Genomic DNA, 27,500 nt, shown 5'->3' on the forward strand with positions numbered 1-27,500 from the left:
TCTCTCTCTCTCTCTCTCTCTCACGTATTGCATAAACTGTTCCGGAGTCCACCGTAAGAATGTTGCATCCATGAACTGGCAGAAATAATTTAATACATAAAGTAAAAAATAAGTAAGAAAAATGAGGTCGATATTTTTGAACGAGGTCGTATTCTATATTATAACCTTTTGAGAAGGCCAGTTAAATGTTCTCTTGGTTAAAAAAAATTAGAAGATAAAAAAAAATAAAAAAAATGTAAATTCGCAATAAAGGACAGATCTTATTGAGAAATACCAGGTAAATGATTAAACAAACCAAGAACAGTTCATGAGGGTGGAAGTGTCTGGCAGCTATTACTGATGTGGTTGCAGGATGTCTCCTTGAGCCTCATCTATACAAAAGATTAAATCATACGTCATATGATTTTTAACAAGATTTCTCCAAAGGGTTTGCTTATAAATCATGTATAATTTCGTTGTAGGTACTTGTAATGACCATATTCAGCTCATTTTGTAAGCGGTTTATTCACCTCAAAGAACTGGAAAAACTGAGAGTTTTGAAATAGTTTGTTCTTGTGGAGAGATTGGAAGACTATAAGGTAGTGGAAAGTTTGTGCAATTCGGAAGTGTTAGAGAAGGGGGTGGGGGAGGGAAAGGGAAACCTGGAGCATTAACTCGTTACACACCGAACTGGAGAGTTACAATCAGGTTTTTGTAAACACCGGCTACTCAAACAACGATATCCACGAAGCCATCAGAAAGACAGTGGATATATTTTTGCAGCCGAAGAGAGAAAGAGAGAATGTTCTTAAATTACATTACCGGAACTATAAGAACTCTGTTTATAAGGCAGACGAAAAGGTACTTCGAGAAATTGTAGGACGAGGAATAATACCAATAGAGGAAAATGCTAAATTTGACCTCCGGATATATTATAAGAACTGAAGAACTGCCAACTTCATCATAAAGAACAATTCTCACAAGTATGCATATCAAATTGCGAACCATAAGTTGCGAAACATTGCTTCTATTGCAAATAATATTACTTCACTATCAAGAAGACTAGCAAGGCGTGACCCAACTTCCAGCTTACTCGAGACGTGTGGAAGAGCTAACACATGCTAAAATCTAAGGTCAAATACAGCCTTGTTTCGCAAACCGACATTGAAATAAATACTCTATATTTTAACAGTTGTTAAATGAAGAAAATAATAGACTAATAAGAGAGGATGGGCAAGTGAACATTGGCATGGTAATGAGGTTTTCTAGGCAAGAGGTACTAAATGCACTGAAGAAGATGAAGAATGGGAAGGCAACCGGACCAGACATGATCCCGGTGGAGGCATGGAAATCATTAGGAGATGAAGGAGTGGATATACTGTACGATCTTATGATAAAGATCCTTGAACAGGAAAAGATACCAAATGAGTGGCGTGGGAGTATATTGATCCCAATTTTTAAAGGGAAAGGCGATGTCCAAGAGTGTGGTAATTATAGGGGCATTAAATTGATGTCCCACACTTTGAAGATACTGGAAAGGATGATAGATGCTAGACTGAGAGAAGAAGTACAAATAGGTAAAGAGCAGATGGGATTTATGAAGGGAAGGGAACAACAGATGGTATATTTTGTCTGAGGCAAATAATGGAGAAATTCGGGGAAAGACAAAGGGACCTACATATGGTATTCATTGACCTTGAAAAGGCTTATGACCGAGTCCCGAGACAAGAGGTATGGAGGAGCCTGAGGGAGAAGATGGTGCCAGAGAAGTATGTGCGATTGATACAAGAGATGTACCGGAATGTATTTACCAGAGTGAGGAGCAGTGTTGGGGAGACAGAAGGTTTTGAGGTGAGAGTAGGATTACACCAGGGGTCGGCTCTGAGCCCATTTATCTTTAACATAGTGATGGATGTTCATAATAGAGGAAGTAAGGGAGACAGTACCATGGAACATATTGTATGCAGATGATATTGTTCTGTGTGCAGAGAGCAGGGAAGATCTGAAGTGAAATTGGAAAGATGGAGACAAGTACTGGAGGACAGAGGAATGAGAATAAGTAGATCCAAGACAGAATATATGTGTACCACCACCGAGGGGGATGATAGAGAAAGTATTCAGCTTGGTGGAGAGCAAATAAGGAGAGTTGATAAGTTTAAGTATTTGGGATCTTTTGTTAACGCTGGAGGAAGTATGGAAGAAGAAGTAAAACATCGGGTACAGGCAGGCTGGAACAACTGGAGAGCGGCCTCGGGAGTTCTTTGTGACCAAAGAGTGCCGCTTAGGTTAAAGGAAAATTTCACAAGACGGTGGTAAGAACAGCAATGCTGTATGGTACGGAAACAGCAAGCATGAGAAAAGCAGAGCAGAAGATGGATGTGGCAGAAATGAGAATGCTTAGGTGGATGTCTGGGGTGACAAGAGTGGATAGGATCAGAAAATGACTACATAAGGGGGTCAACTAAGGTGGTGGAAGTATCAAAGAAAGTGCAGGGGAGGGTAGGCTGAGATGGTATGGACACCTGTTGAGGAGAGATGAGGACCACGCTGGGAGACATACTATGGGGGTGGAGGTGCAAGGAAGAAGAAAAAGAGGGAGACCAAGAAAGAGATGGAAGGACTGTGTGAGAGGAGACTTACATGAGAAGGGAATTGATGAGGCAGAAGCGCAAGATAGAAATAGATGGAAACGGCTCATACGAAACGGCGACCCCATATAAAAATGGGAAAAAGCTGGGAAGAAGAAGAAGAAGAAGAAGAAGAAGAAGATTTTAATAGATATAGTAATTTTTCTGTACTGTTTAACATGCACATTACTTAGTTTTTACATTTTTATTCTAATCAATAAATCATAGATATCCCATACTAAAATTCCTGTATCTTCATCTCGACGCAAAACATGTTTTTCAGACATTTTTAGGATTTTCCATAGAATAGACCTTTCCTACACGCCCGCCCCCCCAACAACAACAGCAACAACAAAGTTTGTAGGCTTATTGCCCGAGTAAACGAAAATTCATTGAACAGAAACCCAAATCAAGATGATAAAAAGTCTAAAAGTTTATACCATATCTTTTAGTTTGCCTTCAAAGTCACTGACATTGCTGACGTCTGCTGAATTCCGGTGTGTTGGTTTCATTTTATATACCCTCATGTTTATTTGTTCATTATTTTTCCCATGACTTGTAACTCTCTCTGCAGGCTGATTTTCCTCTGGAGCACTCTTGGGTCGGTTATAGTATAGTAACTCTGTCTTTTCAGGGCTTTCAGCTGAGGATTTCAAGTAATAAAGAAGAAGAAAGAATATGCCAATTTTCAGAATTTTCGCAAAACTAAAAGTAAAGGAACTAACCTAAACTAGTTCCCGAGAGAGAGAGAGAGAGAGAGAGAGAGAGAGAGAGAGAGAGAGAGAGAGAGAGAGAATGATTTAAATACAAAACTCACCTGGTGAAACAATACACTTTATGGCCTTCAAAGCAAACTGACAATAGCAGCCGTGGCCTATGATAATTTTGGGTGATCTGCCAACGCCGGATATACATATATAAGTTGTAATAACTCCGGCAAACTTAACAGTCAGGTTGAAACGCCCAACTTAGCAGCACCGGGTTTCCCTCCATATATTTCATCTGCTACACATTTCAGATCTGGTAGGAAAACAAAATATAATTATGGTTTTTTGAATTGACGGGGATACTAATACAGATACGAGGATATATATATATATATATATATATATATATTATATATATATATGATGTATTATATATATATATATATATATATATATATATATATATATTATATATATATAGATAATATATCTTAAAACCAAGGATTCTGTTTAAAATGTTGTACGCCTTGAAAAAATATTATTCGGATGTGTTAGTCAATGTGTTAGAAATGACACACTATATATATATATATATATATATATATATATAATATATATATATATATATATATATATATATATATATTGCCTAATGAGGTTAACATGTCTTAAAACAGTGTTAGTTATTGTATAAGAAACGACAGACTTTAAATTTAGAATTGTTAGCGCATGCCAAATCTATGCCCACCCCTTTCTTCTCTCTACAGATTTATACCGCCCAGATGGTAAAAAGGGATTACTTCCAGCAGTGCTTCTCGTCACTCTGTTTGCCATCATCAGCACATCATAGGCCGCAGTCAGAGGTGAATATCATATCCCATTATATATTTGCAAATACTATAAATTCACTGTGAACTTCCAAGATTACCATATTAGCTTCACGTTATTGTAAAATTACGATATCAAGGTTGTAAGTACTGCTGCTAATAACAATAACATTCTTTGATATTTTTTGTTCTACAGATTACGCTAATTAAATGTGCACAATGGAATATTACCCCATTTGTGGCAGTGATGGGACTACGTACGGCAACACGTGCCTATTCAACAATGCGAAGACATCCAAAAATGGCAAGCTGACAATTCGGTGCTACGGAGAATGCAGTGACTGTAAGTGTCCTTAAAGTATTTCGTATTTATCTCATTCTCAATTACCTAAGTTGTAGTATATTCAGGGTTTTCTCTTAATAAATCGTGGGTGGTATGACTGATAAAATCCGTCACCTGAAAAATGATTTTTGCACAAAGAATGTCAACAAATGAGATGTTTTGCACTTGTATAGAGAATGGTTAGCAAAGAGATTGGTAGAGAGTGACAATGAATAATGATGTTAAAGCATTTGACTGTAAGTTTACTTTTTCATCAACAGGAATGAGTGAGTGATTAAAAGATGGTCTTGATTAACAATGGAAGAGACAGTTTCATAGGTAATACATAAAGCCAATTTTATCATTGATGTAATCCTTCAAGTATGCCACTGTAGACTTGCTGGAGAATTCTTCCATGAAATGTCTGTGCACCATTCGTTGAATTTATTATCACTGGAGCATCGTATCATTTATTAATAAAATGTAATAAAATCTGCATGTCAATGGTTTTTAGTAACTAGATAATATTACGGATAACAACCATAAAAGCATGAGTTATAGAAGCCAGCATTATTAAAATCTATAGGACTTTCATGAAAATTACCAATACTGAATGATGGATGAGAGTGTCTGAAGAAAACTAGAAACATTCAAGATTAGGTTCCACCAAGAACCAATTGTAATTTTCGATAGAATGTCAACAAGCAGAGTTTTCCAGAAGATGCACGCTACAAGAAAAAAGTTTACGGACGATCAAAGTTATAAATAAAACTAGGTGAAGTGAATTACATTCTTATAATGTGACAACATATTATCTTCATACTGTTATTAAGACTATTTCAGATGAACACATTTTTCAAAATGCTGATTGATTTAATTCAACATTCCTACTGATTTTTTTTCGTCAAAATAAAAACGTTCTCTTGTCAATATCCATGAAATCCATCTTATCCTCTACGTAACTAACTTACTTATTCTAAGAGCCCTATGGTGCGCGTGATATTCAATGATAATTTTATATTTTCAGAATAAATTGTATGGATGGTAATAAATCCAATTCAGGTTTTTAATTTGTTTCCATGAATTGATGTACACACACATACAAGCAAACACATACACAAACATACACACATATATGTTTGTTTTTGTATCCGAGATTATGTGCCTTTTCACACTTGATATTTTTCACGCAACCATGAGAGAGAGAGAGAGAGAGAGAGAGAGAGAGAGAGAGAGAGAGAGAGAGAGAGAGAGAGAGAGAGAGAGAAAGAGAGAGATCTGTAATTTTATTACTTCTCAGAATTTATAACACATTTCAATAAGGCTTGTATTTTAGCTTGTAGTATAACCCAGGAGTTGACATATCTTTCATAATCATGAGCTATGTTTGTGGCCATGTGTCTGTGAATTATTTGGTTCATCAGGATTGGAAGGACGCTGTTTCTATCTTCACAAAACATACAACGCTTTAAATGCGAGGACAGTTGACTGAATCATCTATTCGTATGGCAATACGACTTTGGGAAGCTGTTACCTGAACAGGAAATCCCCACGACAGACGTAATGATATTTGATAATTCCTTCTCACCTTGAAAATCTCGATCCGTTAGAGTTAACGATTCATTTCTCTTCTTTGAACCCGAAGCGAAATAGGAAAAGCAGTCGTGGCCTCTGGTTATAATGGGTTAACTGGCAACTCTCATATATCGCCAGTAAAGGGTATATATTTGGTAATAGTTCCGGCTAGTTTAACAGACAGCTTAGGAATTTCAGATCCTTTAAAGTTCCATCTGCTGCACAGTTCAGTTCAGGTAGGACATATAAGATTCTATTAAGTAAACCAGAAGCTATTAATACACTGTGAGGGGTTTATTGTTAATTGTTGTGTTTTTACGAGTAGTTACGAGTAGTCCCATGTGCACACACACACGTGTATATATATATGTGTGTCACAAATGTCCTTTAATATCTAATTCGCTCTGATTTTTTTCCCAGTCCAACTGGACGGTGGTTCGATCCCATGGGGGGACGAAATTATTATCAACTAAAGATTCCCCCTCGGTACATATATGAAAATATATAAATTCCGAGGTAGAGCGAATTAGATATGAAAGGACATTTGTAGCTCGAATGATTTATATGAATCACGGTGATGGGATAAGTATATATATATATATATATTATATATATATATATATATATATATATATATATATATATATATATATATATATATAGATGATAATATTCCAGAAACTTTAATTAATTGAAAGGGACAGAAGACTACTATAACCTGGAAGAAATTTATGTATTCTTCATAGTCCTTTAAAGAGAAGTTAACATATTGTTCGAATTCCAAACCTGCAACCACTCCTTTCTTCCCCCTACTATAGGTTCAGAACACAAAGATGGTGAAAATGGGATTACTTCTAGCCGTGCTTCTCGTCACTCTGTTTGCCATCATTAGCACATCAGAGGCCAGTCCTGGGGCAATTGATCAAAGTAAGAAACAGCATCTTTTTTTTTGAGGAATTGTAGCTGCTGTCGAATGTTAATATAGTATCCCATTATGTATTTTCAAATTTTATACATTTGTCCTGAATATCCTAGAATATCATTGTAGATTCACAATCTTCTATAAGTGAGCTAACATGCCTATGAATACTTTGACTGATGTAAGCAACATTACTAACCAATTCTTTCTCTTCAGTTTGCATCGATCGAGCATGCACTACTGAATACAACCCCGTTTGTGGCAGTGACGGGAGGACATACGGCAATAAGTGCTCCTTCAGCCTTGCGAAAAGATGCGACAATCCTAGGCTAAGGATTCGGTGCTATGGAGAATGCCATAAGTGTAAGTTACCCTGAGGTATCTAGTATTGATCCCATTCACAGTGACCTAAGTCATACTTTATGCATGTTTCGTCTGTTGATTATCTGTGCTTATTATAAATTAGAAAACCACAATAATGATCTGTGTACCCAAAAAGTCAACAAAATGACTAGAGTAAGAGTGATGAGATGTTTTGCAATTGTATAGAGAATGGTGAGAAAAGAGATTGGTATAGAATGAAAATGAAGATGCTGTTAAACAATTCTACTATAAGTTTACTTTTTCTTCTACAGGTAGAACTCACTGATTGACAGAAGGTCTTCATTAATAATGGAAGAAATAGTTTTATAGATAATACATAAAGGCTACTGTATCATCTATGCAAACCTTCAAGTATTGCCACTGTAGACTTGCCTAAGAATTCTTCCATGGAATATCTACACCATTCATTGAATTTGCTATCACGGAGGCATTGTATCATTTGTGTAAAAAACGATAAATAAAACATGCATCCAATATTCAGTTATAAACTGTTATTTCCCTCTATATACGTATGAGTGAATTAGTTTCAGCAAAGATTGAATTGACCAACAACGACCAATAAACCACTTGTTAATAAGGTGAATATCAGTTTCAACTCATTGAGATTTCTTGCACATTACCAATACTGAACATAGGTAGGAGCGTCTGAAGACAGAATTTCAATGGGAACAACGAATAACCAATTTATTTCTTAATTTACGGACGACCAAAGTTATAGGTACGTATAAATATTTAGCTACAAACTATGAAACTTTCAAGGGCATTTACCATGTCGTACTACCATAATTATGTGAAAGAATATAAGACTAACTACCTTATGCATGAAAAATAGTTACTTGCGCATATTATTGGAAACATCCACTGCAAACTGAGATTTGCTCTAATCCTTATGTCCAAGAAACAACCATAATTTTAATGACGTGAGAAAGCTGTGCAAATAGCATAAACTGCAAAATAAAATAGCGCTTAATGAAGAGTTTGTGGGAGGAAATATCTTCTAATTAGTAAAGAAGCCAACTTGTCTTTAGTCAATCGTTTTCATCCCTACATTTCTAACGTAAAATTGTCCCCTAGTTTAACTTTTGCTTCAACTAAATAATGGTCAGCTATATATCCAGCCACCCCATATGCTCACTATCATTTTCGTGAATTCATTGTTCCACCTTCTTTGCGTTTGTACTTATGAAATCCACTTTTATGCTAAAGCTTTTCCATTCTCATTTATCCTAAGAAATAAAGACTTGACCACAACGCCATCTCTTTCTAGATTACATACTTATGGATTTAAATCACCTGGCACAACCACTCTTTCGTGCAGCAAAGATCCACGTGTGCTTTTTTACCTGTTCACAGAGTCTCCTGGATGCATAGTCCTGAACTGTAACCGAGTACTGGAACCTTCCCTTTAAAACGCGAGGCGCCATATCTTGAAAACTATCCGTAGAATCATCTTGAAAATAATTTCATTATGTTTCCCACACCCAAATTACTTGTCTGGGACTTCTTTGAACTAAACTAGCCCAACCTGACCTAACCTAACTTAACCTAACATAACTTAGGGTCATTGCAAAAAAAAAAAAAAAAAAAAAAAAAAAACAAGGGGCTAGTTTATACTAGTATACATCTCGGAAATTTGTTTTCCGGATATAGGAACCTCCTCCCCTCATTCTCCCCTGACACAATCACTCTTTGTTCCTCCAGGCAGTGAATACAATTAGGGTACGTTATATGCCTTTAGATATTTTGCCTAATGAAATAAATTGCATTCTCGAAATAGGATACTTTATCTTTTGACTGCATACATTTGCACGTTTTTTTAAAGAAAACATTTAGAACAACATATTTTATTATTAATGCTATCTTCATTAACTTATATTGTATTTTCTCTGAGTTACATATCCTAGGGGGTTCCATGATACAGATATTGTAAAAAAACATAAGCGTAAGCTGCGCGCGCGCGCAAACCACACACCCACCACACACTACACACACACATATATATATATATATATATATATATATATATATATATATGTATGTATGTATGTATGGGTGTGTGAGTACAATATTAACTGTCTTTTACCCTTGTTATTTTTGACACTACCATGAATGGCAACTAATTCACTAGAGAGAGAGAGAGATAGAGAGAGATAGAGATATAGGGAGATTCAAGTACAAAATACGGGAACGAGCAATAGAGCCCCGTTTTTTTTTTTCTTTTTTTTTTTTTGGCCACACAGCAAAATAACAATAGCAGTCGGGTGCTGTGATAAGTAGCATCTCTAATGCATCGCCAACGCCGGCTATATAAGTGGTAATAGTGCAGGCCACAGTAACAGTCAGGTTGAGACACCCTATTTGGATGCACTTAAGGATCACTCGCGTTTCGTATTTCAGTTCAGGTAAGACATACAACAAAATTTATTCGTTGTCTTTTGAATTACCGGTGACAATGGTAAGTGCTACTCAGTTCACACACTTCAAATCACGTGCCTCTGTGTGTCCATATTCTAAAACGCGAGGGGCTTATGTCAAACATAATACAAATAGGTATATATAATATATATATATATAATATATATATTATCTAATCTAATATAATATATAATTATTATCTATATATTAACACACACACACACACACACACACATATATATATATATATATTATATATATATATATATATAGATATATATGTATATATATACATATATATATATATATATATATATATATATATATATATATATATATATATCTATATATATATATATATATATATATAGTTATTTGTAGCTCAACATTCTGCCTACTTCAAACAATATTGTATACAGTATTCCTTGCAAAGGATGTAATAAGATTATATAGGTCAAACTTCTAAAGGTATTAAAATGTGATGCTCACAGCACAAATATGCCATTTCAAGATGCTTAACGAATAATGGTACAGTGGATCATTGGTTTCTGACAGGCCAAGCCATTAACTGGAGTAAGGCATCGATAATCCACATGGTCAATAACCAGAGGAAAAGGGATCTGTTGGAGTCTATTTTTATTGAAGCCATGTCAGTGAGGAGTATCAATCTCCAACTTGGATTAGCTCTTGATCATCTTTCAATGTCGTTTTTGCTCAAAGAACATTCGACAAAGATTAACAAACTTTAACCCCGCCCTCCCTTTGTATAAATAAGCCTGTCAACCTCTCCTAGATTCAGTGTGAACTTGAGAATGTAGAAATAAACCCAAAAGTGCTTGTTGAAAGTCCCCAGTTCCACTCACTTTCTACCGTGGATTGATGGGTATATATATATTTATATGTATATATATATATATATATATATATATATATATATATATATATATATATATATATATATATGTGTGTGTGTGTGTGTGTGTGTGTGTGTGTGTGTATGTATGTATATCTATATATACATATATATACATATATATATATATATATATATATATATATATATCTATATTATATATATATATATGTATGTATATATAGTGCCTAATAAGATTGATACGTCTTGAAACCAGGGAATCTGTCTAAAATTTTGTGAGCGTTGACCGAAATTAATCCATAAATATTTATGTATGGCAAACTTTTACCGCGTTAGGATATTCTTCAAATTCAAAATTGCCTTTATTTGCCAAACCTTTGACCACTCCTTTCCTCTCTCTTCACGTCCAGACCACAAAGATGGTGAATATGGGATTACTTCCAGCAGTGCTTCTCGTCACTCTGTTTGCCATCATCAGCACATCACAGGCCAGTCCTGGCGGCCGTCCTCAAGGTAAGACACATCCTCTTGCTTTTGAGGAACTGTAGTAGTCAGAGGTGAATATAATATCCCATTATATATTTGCAAATACTATAAATTCACTGTGAACTTCCAAGATTACCGTATTAGCTTCACGTTCTTCTATAATTGGGCTACCAAGGTTGTAATTACTTCTACTAATAACAATAACATTCTTTCATATTTCTTGTTTTACAGATTGCGCTAACCAAATGTGCACAATGGAATATTACCCCATTTGTGGCAGTGATGGGAATACATACGGCAACAGGTGCGAATATAGGTATGCAAAGAGATGCAACAATCGCAAGCTGTCGATTAAGTGCCACGGAGAATGCAGTAACTGTAAGTCTCTTTAAAGTATTTCGTATTTATATTATTCGCAATGACCTAAGTTGTAGTATATACAAGGTTTTCTCTTAATTAATCGTGTGTGTTATGACTGCTAAAATTCGTAAGCCTGAAAAAGGATTTTTGCACAGAGAGTGTCTACAAAAGAGATGTTTTGCTCTTATATAGAGAATGGTGAGCAAAGATATTGGTAGAGTGACAATGAATAATGATGTTAAAGCATTTGACTGTAAGTTTACTTTTTCATCTACAGGTATGAGTGAGTGATTAAGAGATTGTCTTGATTAACAATGGAAGAGACAGTTTCATAGGTAATACATTAAGCCAAATTTATCATTGATGTAATCCTTCAAGTATGCCACCGTAGACTTGCTGAAGAATTCTTAAATGAAATGTCTATGCACCACTGCACCATTCACTGACTTTATTATCACTGAAGCATTGTATCATTTATGAACAAAAATGTAATAAAGTCTGCAACTAAAATTCAAATATCAACTTTCATTTCCCCGCTCAAATATCAATGGGTTTAGTAAATAGATAATTTTACAGATAACGACCATAAAAGCACGACTTATAGAGGCTAATATTATTGATTTCTATAGAGCATTCATGAATATTACCAATACTGAACGATGGAAGGGAGCGTTTGAAGAAACAGAAAAATTCAAGATTAGGGTCCATGTTACGACCTTATTTACGGCCGTAATTTCAAGGGTTCTTGTCTCTACTCAGAATTTGCGGTCAGTAAAAATGTAACACAGCAACTTAGGAACAAAAGAACAAACACCTCACCAAAAGTTACAATATTTATTTACACAAGAAAAAGGTAATGGTTGGCAAAAATAATTATCAAAATGAATATATATATCAAGGGAAAAACCAACCTTAAGTTCTTTAAAAGATCACCTATAACTAAACTAAACTCTAAACCAAGAAATAGGATATTTTAAATATGTCTTCAGGTAGGTACCTTCCAAATAGCTGGCCAGACAAAACTAACCTAAGAAAATAAGTTAGGCAGAAGGAAGCAAGAGAAAATAAGAGGGAAACTTAATAATACTCCTACCTAACACATACAGACTAAATTATACTCAAAACTTAACTTAGTGAATAGAATATATTAAGAATAATTATAATAAGTAGATAAACAATAAATGATGAAAATAACCTTACAAATTGATTCAACCACAAGAGGCTTAGTAGATTGTCTCTTCAGGCCATACAAGGTCCAGAAAACTGTACTACAAACAGGGGCGTGCAAATCTACAGGTACTCAGCGATTCACGATCGTCTTAAATAGCTATAAAACATCTCATACCTGTAGAAAGCCGCCCTACTTGTCTCCACGAGTTCCAAGAACTCACTGACGCTGATGCAGAGGTCAACCGGGTCAAGCTGCAATGCCTGCAGGCAACCCAAAATACCACGGGAACACCGAGGGTGGTAGCCTCCGAGAATCCGGGACGTCAACGGATCTCGCACGCCACAAACCGCACCGTTCACAGTAGATACGGGCCAACTCGTTCAGAATCCTTCCGACGAACGAGGGAAGGGGCGTGGCTGATGAATGCCGCGGGTGACAAACACCAGCGACCACACACAAGGCAGCGAAGGATTATAGAAGCCGTGATCCAAATCTCCAAATCTCCGTACAAAACTGCAGAAGTGACCAAAGATTAAGTGGCAAAGCGTCAGGCTGTGAGGAGGAACTCGAACTAACCCTGTCACGAATCACCTTCCTTACGATCAAGCCTTCCACTCGAGTCAACACAGCTCATAGGAGAGGAAAACAACGATCGTTAATAAGGCACTTCAGTGGTTCACTAATACCGGGGGAGAAGGCGGTAAACAAAGCAAAACTGCGAAGTCATATGACTCCCTTACAGAGTTCATGAAACTAAGAAAAGCTCAAATATACGAAAAACGACGCTAGCTTATTAATAAACTTAAAACTAAAATAAAAAAAAATCAAAAGGTTGGAAAAGTATTAACAACTTATAATTAAATTATAATGAATTTACTTCAATCTAATACCTTTCTCCCCCTACAAAAATTTTTTTATCAAATAGAGTAAAATTTTTTTTATACAACCTAAAGAATCAATTAAATCTTAAAATAGCATCAGTCTTAAAAGTAAAGATAACCTTAATGTAAACATGCATAGAATTATCTAATAAAGCACACACAATTGTGCATTACACATTCTGAAATAAAAAAAGGTAGGCATTAAATATACCTCAATTAAACATACCAATATATAAACAGTCTAATTAAATACAAAGCCTGGAAATAAAAAAAAAAATTAATCGAACATAATTCTAAAGCCAAGAACAAAATGTACTAAATCACAGAAAATGATAAAGTTCTGAAATTCCAAAAGTTCTTGCTAAAAATTAAAGTCATAACAAATGGCACAAAGACCTACCTATCAGCTAATAAGAAACTATGACTAATATAGAACTGAATATTTCTTACAACTAATACTTAAACTAAAAACAACACTGGCAAAAAAAATATATATCATATAAATAAACGAAACAACCGAACAACGTCGGAACAAACCATAAAGTTAGCACTTGCTTTCACTCTAAATGAACACAAAGAGAAACGAGCAGGGCGAAAGAGGCAGGGAAAGACCAACAAAAATAAACACTTTACATCCTAGACAAGGTGTCCGGGATCTTATTATCAGATCCTTTAATATGTTTAATTACCAAGTTGAGCTCTTGCAGTTGCAAGGACCACGTAAAAATCCTTTGGTTAGACCCTTTCATCCGCTCAATAAACACTAACGGATTATGATCCGTCCATACCTCCACTGGAAAAGAAAGATTAGTTAAGTATGGTTTAAAATGAGATATGGTACGGATCAGGGCGAGAGCCTCTTTCTCAATAGTTGAATACTTACGCTCTGCCGTGAACAACTTTTTGCTGTAGAAGGATATTGGATACACCTCCTCGTCCTCACCCTTTTGAAAGAGAACGCCTCCAATGCCTACATCGCTAGCGTCAACAGCAATTATAAAGGGAGCTTGAAAATTCGGAGAAATCAAAATAGGTTTAGACATAAAAATAGTCTTAATTTTAATGAATGCTTCTTCACACTCGCTAGTCCAAATAAATTTCTTATTTTTTAGCAAAAGATCATTCAAGGGACGAGCAATGTCAGAAAAGTTCCTAACGAACTTTCCATAGTAACCCATCATACCAAGCACCCTTCGAACTTCTCGGACATTGCACGGTCTCTTTAGATTAGTTATAGCCTCGACATTAGCCTGTTTCGGAGCTATATGACCCAGACCAACCTCATGACCCAGATACACAACTTTAGCCTTACCAAATTCGCATTTAGCGAGGTTAATGACTAAACCCGCAGCACGGAGAGCTTCAAAAACATTACGTAACCTGAGTAAATGAGTTTTCCAATCATTACTGTGGACAACAAGATCATCTATGTAGATCTCGGTACCTTGTAATCCACAGACCACACGGTTCATTAATCTTTGAAAAGTACAAGCAGCATTCCTCATCCAAAAAGGCATGACCTTGCATTAATACAAGCCGAATGGGGTGACAAATGTTGAAATTTCTCTTGCTCGATCCGACAAAGGAACTTGCCAGTAGCCCATTGAGCAAATCCAACTTTGTAATATACTTTGCTGAACCAATGCGGTCTATGAAGTCGTCAATTCTAGGAAGAGGAAAGGAATCATTTTTAGTATGTGTATTAACTTTACGATAGTCCACACACATTCGATACTGTTCATCGGATTTCTTCACCAATACTATAGGGGAGCTCCAAGGACTAACAGAAGGTTGTATTAAATCATGCTTCAGCATATATTCTATTTCCTTATTGACTATATCCATTTTAGTGGGATTTAGTCTATAAGGACTTTGTTTAATTGGTGAAGCTTCTCCTACTACTACATCATGTTCAATTAAACTAGTCAATCCGGGAGAATCTCTAACCAAATCTGAAAAAGAATGAATTAAGCCTTCCATTTCCCTTCTTTGATTTAGATCAAGATGCTTCAGATGCTCATCTAACCCATCCAAACATTGCACATTCTTGGATAGAGCATCTGAAGGTACTTGATTAATTATTTCCTCAGACCCATCAGGAAGCACCTCTGCCACCAAAGAAACCGATTCATACCCTGTTTCCAAAGGATCAGATCTACTAGACACATAAGGTTTCAGTCTGTTAGAGAAAAATTCGACACTTTCGTTTGGTCCCGGGAGCTTCTATTTCATAATTAAGATCGGATAACTTCCTCAACACCTTCCAAGGCCCCTTATACCTTGGTTCAAGGAAGTTATCCGAATCAGTACCCAACACCAAAACTAATTCCCCAGGCTCAAACGACCGTGCTCGAGTTTTCTTGTCATAATTGATCTTCATAGCAGCCTGAGAGCTAGCTAAATTTTCTCTAGCAAACTTCCAGGCGCTAGAAAGTTTTCCTCTAAGATTATCAACAAATTCACCCACGTTCGTCTCCTTTATTTGATCAGATTCCAAAACTTCATATAAAATTTCTAAAGGGCCCCGTATTTTATATCCAAAGACTAATTCAAAAGGAGCCACGCCCGTGGATGAATTTGGATGACTTCTAAGAGCAAAGAGAGCAAAAGGAAGACCCTTATCCCATTCCTCTCCATGCTCATAACAAAATCTCCTTAAAATTGATTTAAGAGTTTGATGGAATCTTTCCACCACTCCCTGACTCTCTGGATGGTAAGGAACACTAGTAGTGTGCAGAATGGCTAGATCTGCACACTTACTTCGAAATTCCTTACTAGTAAAATTAGTTCCACAATCAGTTTGTATCTTACGAGGGATTCCATACCTCGAAAAGAAAATTACCAACTGGTCAAATACAGCCTTAGATGTGACTTTCTTCATGGGAATGGCTTCAGGAAATCGTGATGCCCGATCCATCACAGTCAGTAAATAGATAAAACCTGTTTTAGTTTTAGGCAGAGGGCCTACTATATCAACTACCAGCTCATTAAATGGCTCGCCAATAGCTGGTATGGGATATAAAGGTGCTTTTACAATTGTTTGATTAGGTTTACCTACCACTTGGCACACTGGACATTCTTTCACATATTGTTTTACTGACGATTTCATTCCTGGCCACCAAAAACATTTAGCCAACCTACGGAACGTCTTCCAGACACCAAAATGACCAGAGAATGAATCATCATGAGATAAATTTAATATTTGTCTCTGAAATTGAGAAGGCACCACTATTTGCTCAATACGGGACATTTGGGGATCAGTAGCAACCAGGGGACGACTCACCCTATATAATATGCCCCTTTTTACCCAGAATCGAGGCTTCGTCAAGTCAGAAGTATCACCTAAATCAAAATTAAACTCCCTCTTCTGGGCTTCAATAAAAGCTGCTCGATCCCAATCGGGAATTACATTATCACTACTTACTACACTACTTACTACATACCCGGGTCTTCCTACATCTACGTCTACCTCTAACTACTCAAATTTAACTCTTCATCATTATTTAATAAGTCTGCAGCTCTTGCGGCAGTTCTAGTGGTAACTGCTACTGGACACTTATTGATTGACAATATTGGGAATAATTCCTGGCCATCACTATTAATCATATTATTTCCTAATATGCCATCAATACCAGCTATAGGAAGACTCTCGACAACGGCCAACTCGGTCTTTCCATAATACCCAGGGAATGACAACATTACCTCTACTAAAGGAGCTGAAACTATTGTGTTCGGGAAACCTCCCAGAACAATAAAGTTCCCTGAATACTTCACCAAACCTTTTAAACTGCTTTCCAGCACTAACGACCGAGCAGACCCTGTATCTCTCAAAAACCTAACATCAATAATGACAGAATTATAAATTACTTTACCAGGCAGTATGTATTTATCATATGGTAGTCATTCCTGTGGATTATTATTTCCTTCTCCTGGCGTACTATTACCACCACTACCACTATTTATTACAGGTAATCTTACGTCAGGATATGCACTTGGCATTAAAGCCACAGGATTATTCCGTTGAAGATAATTTGTTCTGGCGTGACACTGAGCCTGGAAATGACCGGGTTTATTACACCAGAAACAAGTCTTCATATTACTATTTCTCGTTCCAGAATTACCTCCATTGGAAAATACACGAGTACCAGGTTTACTCGTGAATCTTCCATTCTTACTAACAGGGAAAATATTCTGAACCACAGAATTCTTAGGCTTATTATTATCACCTCTTATTCCTTTATGAAAACTCGCTGACTTTACTACATTATTACCTATATCCTTGCTGGCGAAATTGCCTGAACCTGTTCTATGGGTCAAGACAAATTCGTCAGCCACTTGAGCTGCCTTACCTAAATTAGTGACCTTTACTTCTTCCAAATAAATTCTTAGTTCTTTGGAGCAAGATTTCTTAAACTCCTCCAAAAGCATGAGTTCTCTCAAGGAAGAAAAAGTGACAACTTGACGACTATTCAACCAGTCGTCAAACTGTTCCTCCTTGAACCTGGCAAATTCTACATACGATAAGGAAGGATGCTTATTAAAGTTCCTAAACTTCAACCTGTATGCCTCAGGGACCAAATCATAAGCTTTTGAAATTAGTGCCTTTACCTTGTGATAATCCCTGGCTATCCCTTCCTCCAAGGCATTATATACCCGAATTGCCTTGCCCACCAATTTACACTGAATCAGCACTGTCCACATCTCTGGTGGCCAAGACAACCGAGCTGACACCCTCTCAAAGGCCTTGAAGAATTCAGGAACATTCCTTTCATCAAAAATGGGGACCAGTTTTAATGCAGCCCCAATATTAAACCTATCAGGCTGACTACCTCGGGGTGTGCTAAATTGGTTAGGAGCCCCCTGTAACCTAGCCATTTCCAAATTAAGGTTGGCCATCTCTATCTCATGCCTCCTCACCCTCTCGTTCTCTGCATGCTCCAATTTCAACAACTCTATTTTTTTACAAATTAAATCATATTCCTGAATTTCCTTTGATTCAGAATTTACAGGCATTGTAGGCACTGCTAGCCCTAAATTCTCTACAGTCAAGAAAGGGTTTGTAGTTATATTTCCTCTTGGCACCAAATTGGCTGGACCTTCATAAATGAGTCCAGTCTGAGGAGGATCATCAAATAGAGAAAAACCTGCACCACCACTAATACCATTATCATCTACAACTAACCTATCATCATTTCCTAATTCACTACCTTTATCACTAATGTTTTCCCCGACTAATCCCTCAGCTTCAGCCAAACCTTGCACAACACTATTCTTCACCATTATTAACAACTTTCTCTTTGTATCCGTCATTTTGAACGGAATACCCAACCACCTAGCACAACTAACCAGATATTCCTTGCCTAGTATTGGTAAATGCCTAATACAGTCGGCAGACCCTAAGAACTCTGCAGGACTAAACTCAAAGTCTTCCAAATTATCCATAGTGGTAGGAGAGAAAGGTATTTTCAAAAATAAATACTATAACCCCCACTGAGGAGCGTTCCAAAGTCCCAATTACTGTGTACACCTGAGCGCAAATCCTGTCACGGTCGCCAGATTGTTACGACCTTATTTACGGCCGTAATTTCAAGGGTTCTTGTCTCTACTCAGAATTTGCGGTCAGTAGAAATGTAACACAGCAACTTAGGAACAAAAGAACAAACACCTCACCAAAAGTTACAATATTTATTTACACAAGAAAAAGGTAATGGTTGGCAAAAATAATAATCAAAATGAATATATATATCAAGGGAAAAACCAACCTTAAGATCTTTAAAAGATCACCTATAACTAAACTAAACTCTAAACCAAGAAATAGGATATTTTAAATATGTCTTCAGGTAGGTACCTTCCAAATAGCTGACCAGACAAAACTAACCTAAGAAAGTAAGTTAGGCAGAAGGAAGCAAGAGAAAATAAGAGGGAAACTTAATAATACTCCTACCTAACACATACAGACTAAATTATACTCAAAACTTAACTTAGTGAATAGAATATATTAAGAATAATTATAATAAGTAGATAAACAATAAATGATGAAAATAACCTTACAAATTGATTCAACCACAAGAGGCTTAGTAGATTGTCTCTTCAGGCCATACAAGGTCCAGAAAACTGTACTGCAAACAGGGGCGTGCAAATCTACAGGTACTCAGCGATTCACGATCGTCTTAAATAGCTATAAAACATCTCATACCTGTAGAAAGCCGCCCTACTTGTCTCCACGAGTTCCAAGAACTCACTGACGCTGATGCAGAGGTCAACTGGGTCAAGCTGCAATGTCTGCAGGCAACCCAAAATACCCCGGGAACACCGAGGGTGGTAGCCTCCGAGAATCCGGGACGTCAACGGATCTCGCACGCCACAAACCGCACCGTTCACAGTAGATACGGGCCAACTCGTTCAGAATCCTTCCGACGAACGAGGGAAGGGGCGTGGCTGATGAATGCCGCGGGTGACAAACACCAGCGACCACACACAAGGCAGCAAAGGATTATGGAAGCCGTGATCCAAATCTCCAAATCTCCGTACAAAACTGCAGAAGTGACCAAAGATTAAGTGGCAAAGCGTCAGGCTGTGAGGAGGAACTCGAACTAACCCTGTCACGAATCACCTTCCTTACCATCAAGCCTTCCACTCGAGTCAACACAGCTCATAGGAGAGGAAAACAACGATCGTTAATAAGGCACTTCAGTGGTTCACTAATACCGGGGGAGAAGGCGGTAAACAAAGCAAAACTGCGAAGTCATATGACTCCCTTACAGAGTTCATGAAACTAAGAAAAGCTCAAATATACGAAAAACGACGCTAGCTTATTAATAAACTTAAAACTAAAATAAAAAAATCAAAAGGTTGGAAAAGTATTGACAACTTATAATTAAATTATAATGAATTTACTTTAATCTAATAGTCCACCAAGAACCAATTGTGCTTTTCGATAAAATGTTAATAAGTAGTCTACCAAAAGATTCACAATAAAAGAAAAAAGGTTACGGACTATCAAAGTTATAAATAAAACTAAATATTTAGCTACAAACTGTGAATCGTACGAAAGCATCTATGTTGGTCACGCTACCACGATTCAGTGAGAGCATCTACAGTACTTTAGAATCTAAGACCCACTATCTAATGGTTGAAAAATAGTTACTTACATATATCATTCTGTTCTGAGATGTGCTGTAATTCTTATGTCCATGAAACTGCCATCAGTCGATGAGGAAATGCTGTATGAAGAAGTAATAGTAATTAAAACCTGTATTTTTGTGGCCTAGGAACTGCTGGGGGTTTGGGGTAGAAGATAACAGGAATTGCCAAATAAATTACCATTAAATGAAGAGGTAATCCATTAGTAAGAAAAAAGGCCTCATATTTGATAAGCAGGTACCCTGATGTGGTGGTAATAACATCCACTCACTTGTCTAACTTAAATTGTCACCTATGTTATCTTTGCCTTCAACTAAATATCAGCTATTCTCCAGCAATCCATCTGATCACTAGCATATCCATGAACTAATTTTTCCACCTTCTTTACACTTCTACTTAAGAAATCCATAAAAAATATCTTTCTCGATCATATATACTTTTGCGATTAAATCACCTGGCGCAACCACTCTTTCATACGCCAAAGATCCACGTGTGCTCTTTCACCTATTTACAGAGTCTCCCGGATGTAACAGGCTCCACCCCTCATTCATCCCAGCCACAATCACTCTTTGTTCCTTCAGGTAATGAATACAATCAGAGTATATTAGATGCCTTTAGATAATGGGCCCAGATGAAGCGAATTACTTTCCCAAAATGTAACAACATATTTTCTTCGTACTGTTAATAAGACTATTTAAGATGAACACCTTTTTCAAAATGCTGATTAATTTAATTCCACATTCCTACTAATTTTTTTCGTCAAAACAAAAACTTTCTCTCGTTGATATCCATGAAATGCATCTTTTCTATGTAACTAGATTACATATTCTACGAGCCCCATGTTGAGCAAAATATCATATAGATAATCTTATGTTTTATTAGAATGAACCGGATGGATGGTAATAAATCCAATTGAGATACTTATTTTTTTCTTCCATTAATTGATGTACATACATATACACATGCATACACGTACATATGTTTGTATTCGAGATTATTTGCATTTTTATTCTTGATATTTTTCACGCATCTGTGGATAACAACTAGCTCAAGAGAGAGAGAGAGAGAGAGAGAGAGAGAGAGAGAGAGAGAGAGAGAGAGAGAGAGTCGGAATTCTTAACCAAGTTTAATAACGCAGTGGTATAACCCGGAAGTTCAGATACCCTTCACAATCATGAAATATGGTTATGGCCACGTATCTCTGAGTTATTTAGCTTATTAGGAATAAAACGACGCTGTTTTTGTTGATACTAAATATAAAACATTTTATCTGTGAGGTCAGATGACTGATACATCTATTCATACGGAAATACGAAATTTCCATGAGGGACTTAATCCCTTAAGAGTTAACGATTAAAGGAAAAAACTCAGCAAGTAAATGATATTGTTCTTCTCGGAACCCAGAGCATAATAGGAAAACCAGTCTGGCTTCTGTCAAAATTAGTTAATTGGCAACTCTCACTGACGTCAATACCGGGTATATAAGTGATTATTTGCGCCCAGTTTTATCAGTCAGGTCAAGAAGCCGAGCTAAGACGTGCGTGAGATCCCCCCAAGTTATTTCTTATGTTTGCACATTACGGTTCAGATAAAAACAAATTACTTTAATTTTATGAATCAACAAGGATATTTTTGACCTCTCTGGAGAATAATTATGAATTATTGGTTCTTTACAAACACTTGCACGTACAAGCACTTACAAGTCTGTGTGTGGGTGTGTTTGTGTGTGTGTGTGTGTATGTCATCCGATGAAATTTTATATATATGTATTGACGAGCTAAGGAAATTTGCGGGTATAGACTGGCATAGAAAGACCACCAACAGACGGGAATGGAAGGACATGTCTGAGGCCTTTGTCCTGCAGTGGACTAACTACGGCTGATGATATATATATATATATATATATATATATATATATATATATATATATTATATATATATAGTATATATATATACTATATATATGTATATATATATATATATATATATATATATACTATATATATATATATATATATATATATTATATATATATATATAATATCATATATATATATATATATAAATATATAGTATATATATATATATATATATATATATATATATATATATATATATATATATATGTATATATATATATATGTATATATATATGGCCAGAAACACCACAGAAATTTTCTGCATCTAATAACGATTATATAAAAGCAAAAAAAAACAGAAGAAATTCGTTAATTTGTAAGAAAACGTAAGGATAAGACACTTCAAATTCGAAATTATTTGTGCATGCGAAACCTATAACCACTCCTTTCTTCTTTCTATAGATTCAAATCGCAAAGATGGTGAAAATGGGATTATTATCAGCTGTGCTTCTTGTCACTCTGTTTGCCATCATCGGCACATCAGAGGCTGTTCCTCATAACCACGAACCAGGTAAGACTTCACTCCTTGTTTATGTAATCGGTGGGACTTCATCGCATATTAATTGTTCATTGTTAAAAGAAAATATATATGAGAATATTTCAAAATTCAATATTTTTTCAGCTTGTGTTTGTAGAGATGACAGTAAATATACTCTACTGATATTATAAATCTTTATACTGATTAGCTGCGGTACTGTGCAGTCAAAAGTTAATACAGATTAATTTTATACACCTACAGATACTGTACCATCGTTACGAATAACCAAGAGTTTAATACTATAGTAGATTCACATGTGCTGGAAACTCTCAGTCTCTCGAGAGAGTTCACATAGGTAGGATGTATGTTCCACCTCTCCACAGGGATACTTTTGAAAGACGTATCTCTAAAGAGTGGTAGGAACATGCATCCTGCCTATGTGAACTCTCGAGAGAGTTTCCAGCCCTGTGATTGGCTTATCAACAGCCAATCAGGAGCGTCTTAAGGGACTGGCCTAGACGTCAAATACACGGTTGATGTGAATTTACTATAGTACGACATTCTTGGTTATTCGTAACGATGGTACAGTATCTGTAGGTATATAAAATTAATTTAGGTTAATTCTTGACTGCACAGTTCCTCAGCCAATCAGTAGCAAGAAGATAAAATCAGCAGGGTATATTTACTATCATCTCTACAAAGACTGACAGAAAAAATATTGACTTTTGAAATATTCTTATAAATATTTTCTTATAATAACGATGAAATCAATTAATAATTAAATGTGACGAATTCCCACTATTATGTATTTTAATTAAGAACGCTAAAAACACTTTTTAATGGTAGGAGTTATATTTGATATTTTTTTTTTTGCTTTACAGCTTGCGGTAACACAGCTTGCATAACGGTCTTCCAGCCGGTTTGTGGCAGCGATGGCGAGACATACTCCAACTCCTGCTTCTTTGATATCGAGAAGAGGTGCAAAAATCCAGCACTAACGGTGCGATGCCAAGGAGACTGCAGCGAGTGTAAGTTTCTCTTCATTATTTAGTATCTAGCCTGTGTAGAATGAACTGCAGTTGAATTGTGCTTGCTAATTTAGTTAATGGTCTGTTGCTGATATATCTGTCGAAATGAGAGTATCAACATTACCTTTTGCACCATCAAAGTGAACAAATGACTAAAGTAAGAACGTTGAGATGATGAGGGAACTTTACAATTCATTACTCTATTGGAAATTAAGTCACTGCAGGATATCTACCTCACGTTCTGACAACCAAGGTCAGTGACTCGGCCATGCTGGAGACTTCAATGCAAACCAGAAATTAATTTTATTTGAATATGATCACAAGGATTACGTTCATTTTTATTCCATTATTTTTTTTAACAACGTAAAAAAAAAAAAAAAAAAAAATTCAGATCTCGTAAATATATGAAACTTTCCCATTCATGACTTCATTTCTTGATCAGCCTTATAGGATTCCGTTGTGATTACAGATTAGTGAAATGCTGGACAATCTATAGATTATTGAAACACGTCTCTTTATTCATTATTTTGACCGTGAATTTATATATTTTTATAATCATTTACTTATTCAATACAATTTTTTCGATAACTTTATTGTAACCGTCCTATGAATCATATATCTTTAATATATTTCTTTCTTTTTCCACAGGTTGAGATTAGTGAGTGACAGAAGTACCTATTAAATATGGAGAAAATAGTTGAAAATACCACTGATGTAATTTTTCACGAATGTCACTGTATATTTGACTTAAATTTCCTACCTCAAATATTTGCTTCATTCACTGAATAAATTATTATTGAACATTGTATAATTCATGGAAAATTAAATAAAACCTGTATCTAAAATCATATTTTATCATTTATTTCCCTTCGTGTGTCAATGAGTTTGGTATAGATATAAATTTGCAAAGAATCATCCTAGAAAATATTGGTAATTAAAGTTACTATTGGTTTGATTAATGTAAGACAAATTGAAATTAAGAGCGCATATTTAGATCCAGCCATTGATTTGAAAAGAAAACATTGTTTTGGTAAATTTTGGGGATGAAAGAAAAGTAATTTTTAGCCATCTCATTTATACAATTGAACTTATTTTCTTACAAACTGCACATATTAATAATATTAAAAAAAAATTCTATGTATATAAGAGAGGGCAAAATTGACACACTCCTAAGAAAATATATGGAACCTTGACTTAGGTCATAGTTGTGGCTTAGGGGCTTCTGATGAGACCATATTTAACCCGGCATCCCACCACCCTCCTCCCCCTCACATCCTCACAGCAGGATTGTTGTATTCACACATCCTACATTCCTTCCAAACTTTCTTCCATAAGAATCTCTAAATTTAAATTGGATCTAGGATCTCGACACCCGACTACAATGTATACTCTTTCACTATCACATACTTTAGTATTTAAATAACTTAGCACGACTACCTTGTCATCCCTCCATTATTCCAATAAAGTACATTTTAGTTACAAAAATATAAACATTATTTCACTCTTACGTGTATTTTTCTTATTGTTTCAAGTCTCCCGTATGTAATATGGAAGTATTCACTGCAGACAATCATGTTTTGCGAGGCCAAATGATTACACATCTAATTACATGAAAATCGGGAAACTTTTACATTTAACGGATATCTCAAAGAAGACTCAAGGATAATCATTAATTTTAACACTCAGGGATAATCATCAATTTCTTCTACCCTTGAAAGCTATAATCCCTCAGAGATGGCGATTTAAGCACATAACTGAACATGCGAGAAATATTGTTATACTTTATTGTCCTAGTTATGATCTAGAGTTAATTACACTTACTCTGACCTATCTAAAACTCTGAGTTATAGGAGACAAAAAAGAAAAGGAACAGGAGAACAAAATGAGGGACGACAGAGAATTATCATCTGTGAATCTTTCAAAATTTAATATTTATAAAGCCTGTTTTTTTTTTTAAACAGAGGTAACGGTAAATATAGCCAACAGATATCGTCTATTTTGCTTCTGATTGGCTGAGGTTCTGTGCAGTCAAGAGATGAAATGAATTAATTTTATATACGTTCAGATATTGTACCATCGTCACGAATATTCAAGCATTTCTTATTAGCTAGCTTTACTGACTACCTTTATTTAATTAAGAACACTAGAAATACTATTACTAATAGTAAGAATGATCTTTCTTACAATTTGCTTTACAGCTTGCGGTCCCACAGCTTGCATAGCGCTCTATAAGCCAGTTTGTGGCAGCAATGGCAAGACGTACTCTAACTCCTGTGTTTTAGGTGTCGCATAGAGATGCAAAAATCCAAGACTAAGGATTCGATGCCAAGGAGAATGTAGCTAGTGTAAGTTTATCTCCATTATTCAGTATCTAGCCTGTTTAGAATGAACTCTGTTTTAATTTATGCATGCTAATTTTGCTAAAGATCTGTTGCTGGTATGGTTGTCAAAAGGAGTGTCAACAATAACTTTTGTATCATCAAAGTGAACAAATTACTAAAGTCAGATCGTTGAAATGATCTGCGCTTGTAGAGAGAATGTTGAGGAAAGACACTGGCAATGAGTGAAAATTAACCAATTTGATATTGAGGATACTTTCACTATTCATTACTATATTGTAAATTAAATAGTCACCTGGCGTTCTGACTACCAAGGCCACTGACTCGGCCATGTTAGAAACTTCATTGCACACCACAGAAGGAACGAAACAAAGTTAATATTATTTGAATATAACCTGAATGGTTGCGTTCATTTTCTCTCCATTACTTCTTGAATAACTTAAAAAATTCAGAGCTCGTAAAAATATGATATCATGTGATTTATTTTTTCATATAACCCTTCACTTATCTAATTCATTTTATTTAATTAAACCATCATATGAGTCATTCGTTTTTAATATATTTCTTTTTGCTTTTACAGGTATAATATATTCGTGAGTGACAGAAGTACTCATTGAATATGGAAAACATATTTACAAATAATACGCAATTTCATCTGCATCATTGATGTAATTTTTCTTGAATGTCAGGGTATATTTGACTTAAATTTCCTACATCAAATATCTGTATCATTCACTGAATAAATTACTATTGTACATTGTATAATTTATAAGAAAAAATAAATAATATCAGCATCTAAAATCCCTTTTAATTATTTATTTCCTTTCAAGTATCAATGAGTTTTGTATAGATATCATTTTGCAAATAATCATCCTAGAAAATGCTAGTAATTTAAGTTACTATTGGATTGATTAATTTAAGGAACGTGATTTGAAACGAAAACATTGTTTTGGTAAATTTTGTGAATGTAGTAAAAGTAACGATTAAGTAAGTTTTAGTCATCTCATCTACACAATTGATCTTATTTTCTTACAATCTGCAAATATTCTAAACATAAATTTTCAAT

General features: G+C 35.5%; 3 protein-coding genes across 3 annotated transcripts; all 3 read left to right on the forward strand.

Annotated features, from left to right (window-relative positions):
• The first annotated feature begins 6,196 nt into the window (after positions 1 to 6,196).
• LOC135226869 (ovomucoid-like) lies at positions 6,197 to 7,816 on the forward strand. The gene is made up of 4 exons (XM_064266561.1): positions 6,197 to 6,273; positions 6,856 to 6,964; positions 7,173 to 7,319; positions 7,592 to 7,816. Exons 2-4 carry the CDS (start codon positions 6,871 to 6,873, stop codon positions 7,603 to 7,605), a joined length of 255 nt encoding a protein of 84 aa, XP_064122631.1. The 5' UTR covers positions 6,197 to 6,273; positions 6,856 to 6,870; the 3' UTR covers positions 7,606 to 7,816.
• A 1,800-nt stretch (positions 7,817 to 9,616) lies between these two features.
• On the forward strand, positions 9,617 to 11,991 carry LOC135226870 (turripeptide OL11-like). The gene is made up of 4 exons (XM_064266562.1): positions 9,617 to 9,742; positions 11,040 to 11,142; positions 11,347 to 11,493; positions 11,753 to 11,991. The coding sequence occupies exons 2-4, from the start codon at positions 11,049 to 11,051 to the stop codon at positions 11,764 to 11,766; spliced, it is 255 nt and encodes an 84-aa protein (XP_064122632.1). The 5' UTR covers positions 9,617 to 9,742; positions 11,040 to 11,048; the 3' UTR covers positions 11,767 to 11,991.
• Positions 11,992 to 22,105: 10,114 nt separating this feature from the next.
• On the forward strand, positions 22,106 to 24,940 carry LOC135194887 (protease inhibitor 2-like). Its single transcript, XM_064221087.1, has 4 exons — positions 22,106 to 22,207; positions 22,992 to 23,100; positions 23,949 to 24,095; positions 24,744 to 24,940. The coding sequence occupies exons 2-4, from the start codon at positions 23,007 to 23,009 to the stop codon at positions 24,746 to 24,748; spliced, it is 246 nt and encodes an 81-aa protein (XP_064077157.1). The 5' UTR covers positions 22,106 to 22,207; positions 22,992 to 23,006; the 3' UTR covers positions 24,749 to 24,940.
• The last annotated feature ends 2,560 nt before the right edge of the window (positions 24,941 to 27,500 follow it).

The sequence above is a fragment of the Macrobrachium nipponense genome, chromosome 15 (assembly GCF_015104395.2).
Source record: "Macrobrachium nipponense isolate FS-2020 chromosome 15, ASM1510439v2, whole genome shotgun sequence".
NCBI lineage: Eukaryota > Metazoa > Arthropoda > Malacostraca > Decapoda > Palaemonidae > Macrobrachium > Macrobrachium nipponense.